The sequence below is a fragment of the Ammospiza nelsoni genome, chromosome 9 (genome assembly GCF_027579445.1).
Source record: "Ammospiza nelsoni isolate bAmmNel1 chromosome 9, bAmmNel1.pri, whole genome shotgun sequence".
Lineage (NCBI taxonomy): Eukaryota > Metazoa > Chordata > Aves > Passeriformes > Passerellidae > Ammospiza > Ammospiza nelsoni.
In genome coordinates this window covers 12,485,517-12,499,689 of record NC_080641.1, presented here as the reverse complement: position 1 = coordinate 12,499,689, position 14,173 = coordinate 12,485,517, and the positions used below count along the sequence as shown (strand labels likewise).

General features: G+C 42.7%; 1 protein-coding gene across 2 annotated transcripts; it reads right to left on the bottom strand.

The window, feature by feature from the left end:
- TRMT1L (tRNA methyltransferase 1 like) lies at positions 1–14,086 on the bottom strand. Of its 2 annotated transcripts, none has more exons than XM_059478057.1 (16): positions 13,931–14,086; positions 11,290–11,439; positions 10,317–10,427; positions 9,449–9,562; positions 8,533–8,597; positions 8,061–8,190; positions 6,511–6,634; positions 6,020–6,099; positions 5,515–5,761; positions 4,645–4,857; positions 3,660–3,850; positions 2,726–2,804; positions 2,008–2,174; positions 1,746–1,805; positions 1,275–1,401; positions 1–1,153 (listed from the first exon to the last, which is right to left on the bottom strand). In XM_059478057.1, the coding sequence occupies exons 1-16, from the start codon at positions 14,067–14,069 to the stop codon at positions 838–840; spliced, it is 2,313 nt and encodes a 770-aa protein (XP_059334040.1). In that variant the 5' UTR covers positions 14,070–14,086; the 3' UTR covers positions 1–837. The 2 variants fall into 2 exon arrangements, with proteins under 2 accessions (XP_059334040.1, XP_059334041.1); XM_059478058.1 differs by having other exon boundaries at positions 10,365–10,427.
- Between the last annotated feature and the right edge of the window lie 87 nt (positions 14,087–14,173).

Sequence of the window (14,173 nt, the reverse complement as noted above, 5' to 3'; positions counted from 1 at the left end):
CTCGTTTGGCTGGAATGCTGCCATGTATTTAAGGAAACCAGAACTGCCAACACTTGGCAGCTTTGCTCCTTCACAGAAGAGATCTTAGCTCAGAGTTACTATTGACAACTCACCACAAACTTCAGCTGAAGGTCCAGTGTGGTCCCTTGTCCCTGTACCTTTCTGCAGCACACAACCACTGTAAGCTCTGAGCAGACAACTACCTAGAGTGACTACACAATTCACTACGATTTGGGCACAAACTGAAGTTCACTAGCAGCCGTGTCACCGCTCCTTCCTGTTCTCCTGGGATCAGCTCCTGCCTGGAGGCAGAACCTTGGAAACAGACCTGAATGCAGAGTTACATGTGCAACCTGGAGCTACAGCTGCACCCAGGCAGGACTGCCTGGCTTTTAACTCAGAGGGCATTTTATCTGTGCTATTTTGTTACCTTAACATGCCCTCTCTCTGGATCATAGCTGGCCAGGTTTTAGGAATGATGCATTTTAGGAACGGGCTGTTTCACCCAAAATGCTGAACACTGTTGGCCCTGTCCCACCTCCTGGATGCTGTGCTGGCAGTAAGGCTTGGACAGTCTGGGAAGCAACCTCCATGCCTCAGTGTGAAAAGGAGGTGAGCATAAAAGCAGGTAACTCCACAGCCTTCCCACAGTGCTGGTTCTGTGACCACAGCCGTGCTGGGATCAGGGCTAAGTTCTGTTACCTAAGTCTAAACTGTCCCTTCCAAGTACAACAGGCAGCTCAAAACGGTCAAAATCCAGCTTGGGAGGAAGGAGTGGTTTACTGGAACAGGGTGTGGTGGAAGTCTGTAACATCCTGATGAACAAACCCATCTGCATTATTCAGTAGCACAGTGAGTGGGGTAGGACTCCGTGACCACGGCGGCAGCAACCCCGGATTTATCATCTTCTGCTAACTCAGCCTCCTCCACCTTGATCACTGCAGCAGCTGGAACCTCTTCTCCCACCTGGATCTCTCCAGGGAGATGCACAGGGCCCTCTGCCTGTGCCCCCACGTAGGTTGGGGTGCTGTACTTCATGAGAACAGTCTTGAACTGTGCCAGGGGCGCGTTGGTGCGCACTCCCATGGGGTCAAAGTGGGTTCGGCTCACACGGTATCCGGCCTCTGACAGATAGTTCAGGAACTTATTTAACCTGGGAAGAAAGGCAGCAAAACCAAAGCCCTGCATTTAGAACAGATGTGGTGCTGCCAGGGCTGACTCAGAACAAGCTGTGTGTCAGCGTCAGACCGGGCTGAGGGTGAAGCCACACTTACTTTGGCATGTTCATGCCCTTGATGCTGTGCCGGTGGATGTTGTAGTAGAACGGGGGGTGCTCGGCGCTGTGCTCGGCCCGCTGCCGCTTTGCCGTGCCCCGCAGCACCTCCTCGCTTTTCCTCTTGCCTGCTCCACAACACGGCCACAGAAACCACTCAGCACTCATAAAAACACCTCAGACAAAAGCCTCAGACAGCACACACAAAAACAAAGTCACGCAGCAACTTCAGCTGTGTGGCTGCTTTTCTAAGCTGGTGTTTGCAGAGGTAAAATTTGGCCTGAATTTAATCAACAGGCCATTTTCAGGAGTAACAAGTAAATTAAAGTGGCCTTCATAGACTATTAGGCATTCTGCTTTTACCAATAAATATGATTCTAGATAAAATAAAATCAGTACTGGGTGGGAAAAAACTCCACAGAGTGCAATACTGTTAAATATAAAAAAAGCTACACCAAAATGCTCCACTTACCATGTACTAAGTAAGATTCTGCAGAAGTATTTGGTGTTCTAATATATACGCCACACTCTTCTAGAATACAATTAGAAGGCAAAATTAATTCTACTGTTAAGTGGCAAAATGCTTTAATTACACAGAATCAAATAATTCAATTATTCAATAATGCATTCAACTCTATGGATACACTGCTGTTAAGTAACTTATCAGAGATCAGCATCTCTAAAAATCACCACAAAGCCAGTCCTCTCTGTGAACAGGCTGCCCCTTTTCTTACCTTGTTTGTTCTCATCACCAGGACTGTGGGTAGAAAAATGTTTGGGAGTTGTGCACTCTGCTTCAGAAACTAATGTCTTCAGAAGTGGCTGAGCTTCATCCAAGCCATACTGCACAGCTTCCAGGAGCATCCTCCTGAGGAATCCAGTGTTAAAGAGAGCTCCTGACCTATGAGACGTGAGAGAAATCAAAAGTTAAGGCTTCTTAATGGAAGCCACTCCATTCTCTTGCCCAGATTGATCAGCAACTATGTAACACTGCATTACATTTTTTTGCAACAACAACAACACTGGTCTTGTTTAAAACAATAATTAAAAAAGATTTATTCTTGTTTCTACAAATATGAATTAACAAGCAATGTAGTATTTATTACCATCAGCACACGTAATGATTTATTTAATAAATTCTCCACAAGTTTTGAGTAACAGGAGTTAGGCAAATAGAGGAACACAGAGGCAGGTTCTCTTGTGCAGGACATATTCCTTAAGTGCACTGAATGTGAAATTTAAAATGTATTACTATTTATTAACTGGTTTAAACAAAAGGAAAAACTGAACACCCTGCTCAATTCAAATCTACACTCTGTTTCCTGAGCTCCTGCTGATTGCTGTACCTCCTTTTGTAGTGCTAAAATAAAAAATGTTATGGTATGAACAGCTGTGCTTCAGAGCTCCTGGGCCAGAGTGACTCTCCAAATGTGTCCTTAGATGTGAACTTACCAGAGAGGACCAAGAAGCACTGCTGTCTTCCCAGGCATGCTGCCATGGCAGTCACAGGGCAGCTGCTGGTAAGGGTTTTCTGCAGCACAAAAACAGCATGTAAATTGTTAGGCAATAGCCAGCCATGCCTGTGTTACTGCACAGACACAGAGATGCAGTGGGAGCTCATTTCAGTGAGGTATTTGGAAAAGCAACAGCACAAGTGTGACACTATTTTCACTTCTGCCAAGCAGCTCATGGTGGGATTTAGTGATTGATGACATGATAGGTAATCAGTGTTAAAACAGGAGTGCAATTTTTGTCCCCTGTCTTCGCTAACCTGTATGTGGGGACAGCCCATTAACAACAGCAGGGGAAAACTAGACTGCTCAGTCCACTGCATTTTAAGGAACTGAAATGCAGCAGAAAAGCAATCTGACACCAAAAGCTATCCAGTTGCTGCCATCTGAAGGAATCCAATAGTATCAAAGGCTATCCCTATCCTAGGGCTTTTCCTGAAGTGCAGATCCATAGATCCGTGAACATACCAGGCATCCTAGCAGCTCCAGCAGCAAGAGCAGGCTGGGAGGTTGTCCTGTGTAGAAACAAATCCCAGAATGGTTTGGGTTGGAAGGAACCTTACAGCCCATCCAGTGCCACCCCCTGCCAGGGCAGGGACACCTTCCACTAGCCCAGGCTGCTGAAAACCCTGTCCAACCTGGCCTTGGACACCTCCAGGGATGGGACAGTCACAACCTGAGCAATTTGTGCCACAAATCCAGTCCATTTACAGGAAAATCCATCCAGACAACTGATCCAGCCCATGGCCATGAAGCACAGCCCCCTCTCCATCTCACACATACCACTCACTGTTACATACAAGGGAATTGCTACTAATGGGATGTAAATATAAACAAGGCACAGAACAGAAAACAACAAAAGAAAAGCCATTTACCTTCCACCATATTGCCCTCTTTCTGGAAAACCCTCTCTTCACACCACTGGCAGTGAATGAGGTATCGGACCTTCTTTGCTGAATCATCCGCAGGGGTTGGGCCCCGTAACACTCTGACCACCACCAGAACAAAGTGTTCCAGAGATACTGCCAGCAGCACTTCAATGCCCTTGTTACAGCGAGCTGCAGCCCTGGGGGAACAAACACACACAAAGCCCAAATTGTGCTGAATTCAGCAGGCAAACACTGCCATGGACACCTGAACCTGCTGCACGCTTCTTGAGCTCGTTCCCTTCCTAGAGAGAGGTACTGAAGAGTTGAGAAAGAACACTTCCTCCTGCTCTCAAGTGCCTCATTTTGTGGCCTTCCTGGCAGGCCAAGCAAATCTAATTTTACTTCTTTTTATCACAGCTAGAAATAGTGGTCTGCCACCTGCATCATCACATGAGCAGGGAGAGGAGGACAAGGGAAATCTAAACATGTTCGGCTCAGCATTTGTGCTCTGGCATTCTCAAAGCCTCTAATGATTTAACTTCCTCCTCATCTTTCCTGAGAAGTTGTCCCTTCCTCTTGCCTGTACCTTTTTTCTCCATTAGGTTTTAGGTCTTAATTTAACAGACTGAGTTTAGTTAGGGCATCTATATGCAAATAACTGATTTCACAAGTTAGTAATCACATCCATCTTTTTAACCTCAAGTATGAGGGTCTGCAGTGAACATCAGGTTCCACTGAAGGAAGTCTAACTGAAAGGCTTAGCTAGAAGCCATTCAAGCAGTTTATTTTGTATTTAGGAAATCCTGTGGAGCTCTAAAATGGCAACACTGATAGAGAAATATAAAAGTTTGCAAGTCTGGATATTTTTTTTTTCACATTACCATCCCACCCCCCCCACCCTACTGATGCATTTTTGCCTCGCCCGGTCACAAATTATTTTGAATAATTACCCAATAATTTTTTTCCCTAACTGGAAACGGTTTAGCAGTACCTGGTGACAGCAGCAATCACAGCCCTGGCTGCCAGCTCCTTGTAGTACTCTGTTCTGACAATATTGCAGCCATAGTGGCGCAGGGCCACGTGCTGAGCCTTGGCATAGAGGGAGCTGATGTCTGTGGATGTCAGTGACACAATCCCAAGGTTCCTCACGTTTCTAAAGGCAGAGTCCAGATAATTCACAGAAGTTCCAAAGGGGTCCAAATGGCTGAAAAGAAAGGATGTACCACTGAGTGTCTATAAATGCTGCAGAGTCTGGCTTTACACTGAGGAAAACACTGTTTTAAACCCTTCACCTATGATCACATTTGAAACAGAAAGAAGGAACAGGACTAAAACTTCCAGCAATGCTCAGATCTGAATGTCAGTCATTATAACACAAAAAAATCCCACTACTTATTTTGATATCTGTTTGAATGCATGCATCTATACCCAACCTGGAAGAATGAGCCTGCTTTAATTCAAAGTTAATATGCTGTTAAATAGATAAAAACAGGAGATGCAACAAACAGCATTTTAAACTAAAAACAAGTTTAAAAAAAAGACCAAAACTAATTTGGCATTTCCCTTCAGCAAACAGACAATGAAGTTATTAAAAAAAAAAAAACCCAGCCTGGGTTAAAATTTTCATGTATATTTGTAACCCATTCTGAATGTCATAAAAACTAATATTTTTCCAGCACTTTCAAAAACATTTAAGATTAAAGTTCTGTCCCCACACCATTTCTGGGACAAAATTACATTTCAAGTGACTGCTGGTTGATTCTTTTATCATGCCAATTTCTCCAAATAATCACATACTGGCAAGTGGGGTAGGGTGTGTCATTACCAAACCAGAAAATTGACAGAAACATTCAACACTTACATAAAATCAAATGATCTCAAATGCATGACAACATTGGCATCCATTTTTGTCACCTCAATGGTGTCACTATTTTCTTCTCCATTTCCCACAGTTTCACCATTGTCTTCTTCCCTACTGTTCAGTTTCACCTTCATTTTGTTTAAATGACAATTTTCCTTAATCATTGTCACAGAATTTTCATTACAATCATTAATTGTAACTTTCACAGAACTTCTGAGGTGCTTTGCCCACTGCAACCCCATGATTCCTGTGGAAAAACAGAATTTAGGGGCAATAAGACAACTGATTTTAAGACCACTGAACTTTAATATTATTTACAGCCTTTTTAAAAGCCTTAATACAGCTTTTGACAGCTGTCTTTTTGTATGGAAGCTCAGGACTCTCTGCCTGAGGAAGAGAATTATTGCATATCTCACATTATTTTTGGGTATGTGATGTCAGTTATGAATTTCTGCTGCTTCCTCCTATTGGATATTAACCAAAATATTAAAGAAATGGACTTTACCAGTGGCACCAAAAGCATCCAAACATTCAATGGGTTTGCGCTCCCCAGCAAGCACGGCCAGAGCACAGAATATCAACTGCCTGGAAGACAAAAATGGCCACAGTCTATAAGTTGAGAGAACAGTTTTATTTCCTTCTTCTTATTTATCTCCCTTTAACCTAACAGTGGGATATTGAAGCTAAACTCCACTTTTTACAGGGAAGAACTGTAAATAAAAACCTCAGCTATGCTGAAAAGTTGAATTCTACAGCACAGTATTATTAAAGTAAGATCTACTAATTACAGGAAAATACTTAACTCCAAAAATGACACTATTTCACATATAGTGATTTTGGGTATAAATATTATTTGTCAAGAAGTGTTTTCTGATGAGAAATTCCTTTCTCCTTCCCTCTGAACAGAAGTTTTGCAAGGATGCTTTTCAAAACACAGATTTTTCACTACAAGCTCCCCATCCCTCTGATGCATCCTCCCACTCCCTGCTCTCTCACCTGTTGAGTTTCATTTTAGGATTAAAATAGGAATCTGTTTTCTGGGGTGTGGAGTGGTTGGGAAGAACCTGCACATCTGTGGCTGACTCCTTCACCACGTTGTAAGATGACTTGGGAGCACGAACTGGAACAAGGAATTGAGGCAGAAAGAAAGAACTGGTGAGAATTGAAATTAATATTAACACAGTTGGTAAATTACACTAAAAAACTGCTCCCATAAAGCAAGAAGTCTGGGTTATGCTGCAATCCAACCAGCACATGAACCAATTTACAAGGATGAGGGGAGAAGCAGGAAACAATTGATCTTCTAATCTTAAAAGTGGCAAATAAAGATCATGCTCTACCACAATTTTCTTCTCATAAAACATCAGATTTGTTTCTCAGTTGGGCTCTTATGTATCCACTCCAGTTTAAGAAAGCCAGCCCCTGAGCCTGAGACTTAGCACATTTGTTTTGCATGTTTAAACATAATACATTGCTAATTAATTAAAACCCTGCTAACAAAGTCCTGAATGTGTCTTAATGAACTGCAAAAATCCTTGATCTGTTTTAAATTATTGAACAGCCACACAAAATGTGCATAAACTGTAAGGCACATGGACAGTTCCAGCACCAGAGCTCTGTGCAGACAGCCTGTGGCAAAACAAGCTTTCAGATCTGACAACTGTAAACACAGGCTGCCACTCCTCTGAGCAATTCATCCACAGTCTAAAATGTACGTAGGAACAGCCAGGAAAAATTTGTACCAACTGGATATGACCCTGCCTCTCTCAGGGCTTGCAAACACACTCATGGTGTATCTGCTCCACCTTCAGGGGCCCCAAGAGCTGCCCAGTGCGTACAGATCACAAAACCTCTGGATTTCTCCTCCCTCTGTGAGGAAAAACTCCCTCATGCATTTTGTTAAAAACGCTAAATGGGCCATTCTTTACTCAGCTCTGAAGGGAAGCACACAGAGATCAATGTATTTCACAGCACAAAATCTATAAAGATATGGACTGTGGTACTACTATCGCTTTTCAGACATCCCAACTGATGCCCAGGCATCAAACTACTGGCACTCCAATTATTTAAAATGTTTTTAACCTAGTTTATGCAAGTTTAGAAACCAAAGTCTCATTATGGACCAAGTCAGGTAGGATTGCAATTTACCAAAGAACTACTGACACCTCTATCATGTCTTTGTGAGACTGGAAAAAACTTGTTTTGGGAACCCAGGCTGGTTCAGTCTGGAAAAAAAGCTAAGAATTTCTCATTGCAGAAAGATTTACTCCAGACTTTTTTTTCCTGTAGATTCCATGTCCCTCACTCTTTTGGAGACACAGAAGCTGGTCCTTACAACATTAAGGGTGAGGGGAGTACTATTATCTCAATAAGAACACAGGAACTGGTGAATGCAAAACTAAATCACAACTCTGATGAAACAAAAGTTCTGAAATATCAAGGGCAGATTTTTCATTAGAAAGGCTAACTCTGTTTCTGAATTTTTCCTGTGTAACTGCAGGTGGTATATGACAGAAGAAGACTGAATGTTTCCTGTCAGAGCTCACTTGTGCTAAACCTGGACTCAGTCTCTCCTTTATTCACGTGCCGATTGATGTGACCGATCATGTCAGTTCTCCGGACTATTGTTGCTGAGCAGATGATGCAGTGGTAATGAGCTCCCATCTTGGACAATGTCTGTAAAATAGATCCTTTCTTATAGTTCCAGAATACATAAAACATGCTTGAAGTAGAACTGAACACAGGCATATGAGAAGTCATCTGTTACCTCTAGGGCACACAAAATATCTGGAATGTACAGCCAGAGCTGAGCTAGGCAGCTGCCCCCCACAGTGAGAGAGGTACAGCCCCATGCAGCTACCCAAGGGCTCCATCACACACCCTGGACCAACAAGCTTTTGGCATCACACAGGGGAGCAAGATGTATTTGGAGACTAAGGAGATCTCAAAAGTTCCCCTCAGTCACCCAATTTCCCCATTTGTACAGTAACAGGAATTTCTGGGATTCAGCAGTTTTACCTGGTCTCCAGCAAGGTTGGGTTTTACTGGCCGACAGGATAAGTGACAGATGCACATTCTGTACCCTGGAAAACAAATGCCATCCCAGAAGAGTAAATGAACAGCATGTCTGTGGCCTGCAACACATGCTCTCCCTTCAGACTTCACCAGACAGCAACAATAGAACATCACCAATTATCTGGGACATCCCCCCTCTGCACAGGGAAATTTATCAGCTAATTATACATTTTAAACTTTAGAATGCAAAGAATTTAGTTTATTAAAATAAGTCTCTGAGCATCTTATAAAGCTACACCAAATCTCCAGTTCAAAAGTACCAGTAAGTCTTTCACAAAAATCTTGTTACCTGGCTTAAAGACTTGTGTGAAGACTCAATCTCTAAACATATGTTGCACAGTTAAAGACCAAAATGAGATACCTGATACTCCAGCTGGAAAATTTATAGTTCAACTTTATCTTGCCCATCCTCTAAACAGTCACTTGATTTGCCACAAACCCATACACCTGGATTTTTAAAAAACACACACTGCTCACTTTATTTTCCTTCCTAAACTTCTTGCAGGGATTTTAATGCATGTCACAAGCAGATCACAGAGTTAATTCAAAAACAATTAAAGCTACTAAATACTGATACTACACAAAGACTCCAAGTGTTTATCAGAACCCATGGAATCTTTATGATGCACCAAAACTGATCACCCATGTGTGTCTGATTATTATTAATATATAACTAAAACTTTTATTGAAGTAGTTTTCATTACACAGATATTTTAAATTTTATGGTAATTTTCAAAATATGGCTCCAATTCAGAGCTGCTAAGAAAATGCTTAAGTCAAGAGGAATTTTGAAAGATGAAACACAGAACATATGCACAATTTCTTCTAGTATTTACCATTCAAACCCAATTGCCATTACCTTCAAATTCAACAGAAACCTTCCAGTGCAAATTCTGCAAGTGACGATGGAGTTTGTGGCTATAGCAAGCTTTGAATTTCTCCTCAGGACACAATGGACAAGGCTTCCTTTCATCTGAAAATACAATTAAAAACGATGAGAAACATGAAATGCAGTTACCAATAGTGTTACCTGAGAAGCAGGCCAAGAGAAAAAAGGCTGAAAGTAAAATCAACATGAGTTAAAGATGAAATCCTCAGGGAACATTCTACTTCATGCACAATCTTCAAATTTATGGGTTGCCTCTTTCTCCTCCATAGAATATAGACCAAAATCACTATAAACTTTTAAAATCTTTAACTTCTACAACCTTTGGGTTTTGGGTTCTAGTATATTTTCCTCCAGCAACATGAAGCTATAATGAAACTTCTGAAAAGTACTGAGAAACAACAGAACTTTACAGATGACATGCAAGACTTGAAATGTTGAAAAAAACCCACCAAACCAAAATCCCAAACAAGTCAGGAGGTTAAAACAAAATTTTGTTGTTCCAGCTCCTGGATCTTTTGGATAAAACAAGAAGATATCTATTTAAGCTGCAAAATAAGGCAATGTACCCTATATAAAAGAACTTTAGAAAATATAAAATAATTCTTGAAAATCCTGCATGTGAGACACAAAAAGCAAAGGCAAGGCTGTGCAATGAATGTGTTGAAGCCCTTGAAGTACTAACCTAAATAAAAACTAGCTGAATGACAAACAACCTCTCAGGCAGAATTTAGGAGAAGAACAAGAGAATAAACCATAAAGCCTTTTTTCACAAAACTCCTCATCTTTAAATATCATAAATATATGTAGTGTGAAAAAATCTGAAGGAAACTGTAAATACCTGTAACACGAAGTTCTGTGTTCTGGGACACTGCTGTGGACAACTCACCTTCTCTCAGGTCAGCCAGTTTCTCTAGATCAGCAAGGTGTCTCTGAATTGAAATATGTTTGTCTAAAAAAAAACACCCCAGAAATATTTAGAAATTAAGCATTCTTAGTTTAAAAATTGCTTTTAGTTTACTGGTACTTTTCTATGCAGCACATCAAATCCAGCACTGTTAAAGAATGACTGCAGGACAGACTAAAATACTTGTTTTTTGTCCTTTTACTTCCATGGCAGCACAAATGCCTGCAAAAATTATCTCCAGAATAGCTCTTTAATAGGATCCATATATTTTCATATATTTCTACTTCTTTTTAATACTGACACACAAACTTTCTAAGACTGAAAAATCCTAATTTGAAAAAAAAAAAAAAAAACCAGCTGAAAAGATCAAGTCACATTCCCTTTACACCTGGTTTTACTGCTCAGCATTGTTAGTGAATGCAAATCATGCATAAAAGCAGTACAAAAACATCACATGAAGTCATTGGCAAAACTAAATATCAACTATAAGTGGACCAAACTTAAGAACAATTATTCACTGTGGAGCCAGGATATATTAAATTCTACCATTTTTTTCTTTCATTTAGTAAACAATTTAACCTCTAGATCTACCACCTGATTTTTCAACTTATCAGTCAGCATTTGCCAATCCCAAGAAAATTAGGTTGAAATCTGCTTTATTGATTCCAGCACACACAACTTCCCAGTCCACTGTAACAGAGATTCTGTAACAACTTTAAGCTTTACAATGTTTTTACAGGATAAATTTTCAGGTTTTCTTATGCCAGACAAAGCAACTGATGCATGTGGTCAGAATAGAGAGGTGAGTTTTAAAATGAGATTTCACACACTCCCTTTACCTTTCCTCCCGAGTATTTCTACCTTTCCTCCAGCACATGGCACAAATATTAAGAGTTTATTAACAAACCTCGTGGGTAATCAGATGATAGATCCAAAATGTTGCTATCAGATTCCCTTGGGCGTTCTTCCTCTGCTCCTCTGTCTTCAGCTTCCAATTCTGACTCAGGAATTTTCACATCAACGTTTTTGCTTTTCATGTTTTCAGAGACCAAACCATCTTAAACACACAAAACAAAAACACAATAAAAGTGTCATTGATGTAACTGAACTATACAAACACTCTCATTTGTTTTCAATAATCTGGTGCTGACTAAAAGCATGAAAGGAAAAAAATTATGTAGGAGAATAGTATGAGATGAACTTTCACTCCAATTATCCTTGGAAACCACTGTGGAATAATGTAACCCTTGACAGCTGAAATGACTATTCACACATCAGTATCAGATGTTTAAGGTGAACAAAATAACATTTACACTGGCAGGTAGCAGTGAAGCAAGGCAAGCAGGCAAGGAGGAGCTGCAAATTCCCCAGACCATTTGCTATCAAAGAAGGTTGATAACAGTTTAGTTCATGAATCAAGCAGTATGAAAGAAGGGACTAAAGGAGGAATTTGCTATCAGCAGCGGCAGTGATGAGGTAAGTACTGGTGCCATCAGCATTTGCAACTGAATTACTTCCTGGGGCAGTACAGATGGACCTGGTGAAGAATTTCAAGCATTTCAAGAGCCTGAGAGATGGGGAGATAAACTGCCGAGAATAGTCAAACCCAGGGAAAATAACTGAAGGAAGAGGTAGAAATCCCCAGAAGGCATGGTCTGACCCCGTCCAAGAGATATAAGGAAGCACTAGAAAAGGATTCAGAAAGCCACATAAATCTATAAATATTGTCCTGCTCCCAGCTAGTGAAGTTTCTACCATGGGTAACAAGAAACAAAGCTCAGGCATTGCTTTGCAACTACTGAGATGCAACAGAGCAGGCCAAGGCTTTGCAGCCTGGATGGGACAGACAGGAGGTGCAGAGAGGGCACAAAAGGCAACCACGGGCTGTCTGTCCCTACAGAGAAACTGGGATGCACCTCATGGAGAAAACAAGGACCTACAAACTGGTTTGTGTTGGAAGTTACTTCCTGAGGATGCAGGAATGGATGGTTGTTCTCTGGATGTGGAGGGAACAACCTGGGATAGTGGGAGGTGTCCCTGCCCAGAGCAGGGGCTGCAACAGGATGGGCTTTAAGGTTCCTTCCAACCCAAACCATTCCATGATTCTCTGATTTCTCTGGTCTTCCCTATCCACCTAGTCCTGATCACAGCCTAAGACAGGCTGGAAGGATCTTACAGCAGTTCTTCAGATTCCTCTGAGCTACTTTTGTTTGTTTTCTTTTAAACATTGCTGTTGGGTAAAAATGCCTGTTATTATGAAAACTGGCAGAAAAAGAAAATGGCAGGAATACCTCAAGACAGGGGCTCAAAAACCTGAAAAAACAGAAGCACAGAGTAAAATTATTCTACCTATCTTAAAGATCTATCAGGAGGTGAATTGCTACAAAGAGACTGTTGTTGTGCTCCTCACAGACCTGTTTTAAGATAGCAACTCACCTAAGAAATATTTGCATAGAGCATAATGCTCTATTAAAAAGTTGCAGGTAATAGTTTCTACTATCTAAATGCTTTATTAAAATAAAGACAGAAAGGAAACGAGTAAGTAAAAGCATGTTTGGTAAGAAATCCCTAACAACTATTGATTAGTTGGGGAAAAGTGGAAACAGTTACAAAAATGTATAGTGAGAGCACAGCAGTGACAAAAAACCAGCAGATTTGGACTTTCTGCATCTTCAGAGCACGTGGAGAGGTTAAAATGATTGAAAAGGATAATACGAATATATGAAAAAATCAGCTAGTTAATATGTAAATGTACAAGGAGAGAGGTAAACTTTCACACTGAATGATGAAGAAAGGCAGGCTCAGGATTTTTTAAATGCCCACCAGGAATCACTGATCACACACAAACAGAATAAGGCTTCTTCAGAGAACCTAAGGTACACTGACACGAGTAAAAGAATTAGAAGAGTCAGTTCACTCCAACCGTAAGGCTGCAGCAGCAAAGGGCTGGCAGCAAGGGCTCACTTGGGGAACTGGAAGTCCAGCAAAACCAATTTACAGAATCCCAGAGAGGGTCAGGTCGGAAGGACCACGGTGGTCCAACCTCCCTGCTCCAGCAGGCCCCCCCTGGAGCACATAGCGCAAACACCTTTCGGTTTAAAAAGCCGCGAGGAAAGATGCGCGCCTGAGCCCGCGCGGCCCACGCCGCACTTCGGGCTCCCCAAGGGACCTCATGGAACAATAAATGATCCCCAAAGGCAAAGTATCGGTAGGTTTGGGGAAGAAAGAAGCGACAGGAGCGCGGGTTCAAGCGTAGCGAGGCCCGGCGGGAACACGTGTGGCCCGGCACTGCGCTGGGAAAACGGGAGAAGCGGGAGCCTGCGCCTCCCAGGGCTCCCCGGCGCGGGCGGATGGGGACGGCGAGCGGCCGCGGGGCGTAAATTCAAACCGGCTCGGGCTCTAAATTCAAACCAGCTCGGGGTGTAAATTCAAACCGGCCCGGGTTGTAAATTCAAACCCGCCCGGGCTCCGCATGGCGCCCGCCCGCGCTCAGCCCCGGCACGGAGGGCCCGGCTTCCCCCACCCGCCCGATCCCTGCCCGCTCTCACTGAGCGCCGCCGCCTCGCCGCCGCCTTCACGGTCATGGTTGTGGTTTTCCTCCTCTTCCTCCTCCTGCTGCTCCTGCCGCCGCCCCAGCTCGGCCTCCGCCGCCTCTAGGGCTGCCTCTGCCGCCTCCAGCGCTGCCATGTTCCCGGCGCGGCCTCCGCCGCGGAGCTCTCACGCCGAGGGCGGCCCGCTCCGCCTACACTTCCCAGCCGCGCCCGGGCCGGCCCGGCGCGCACCGCGGCGGA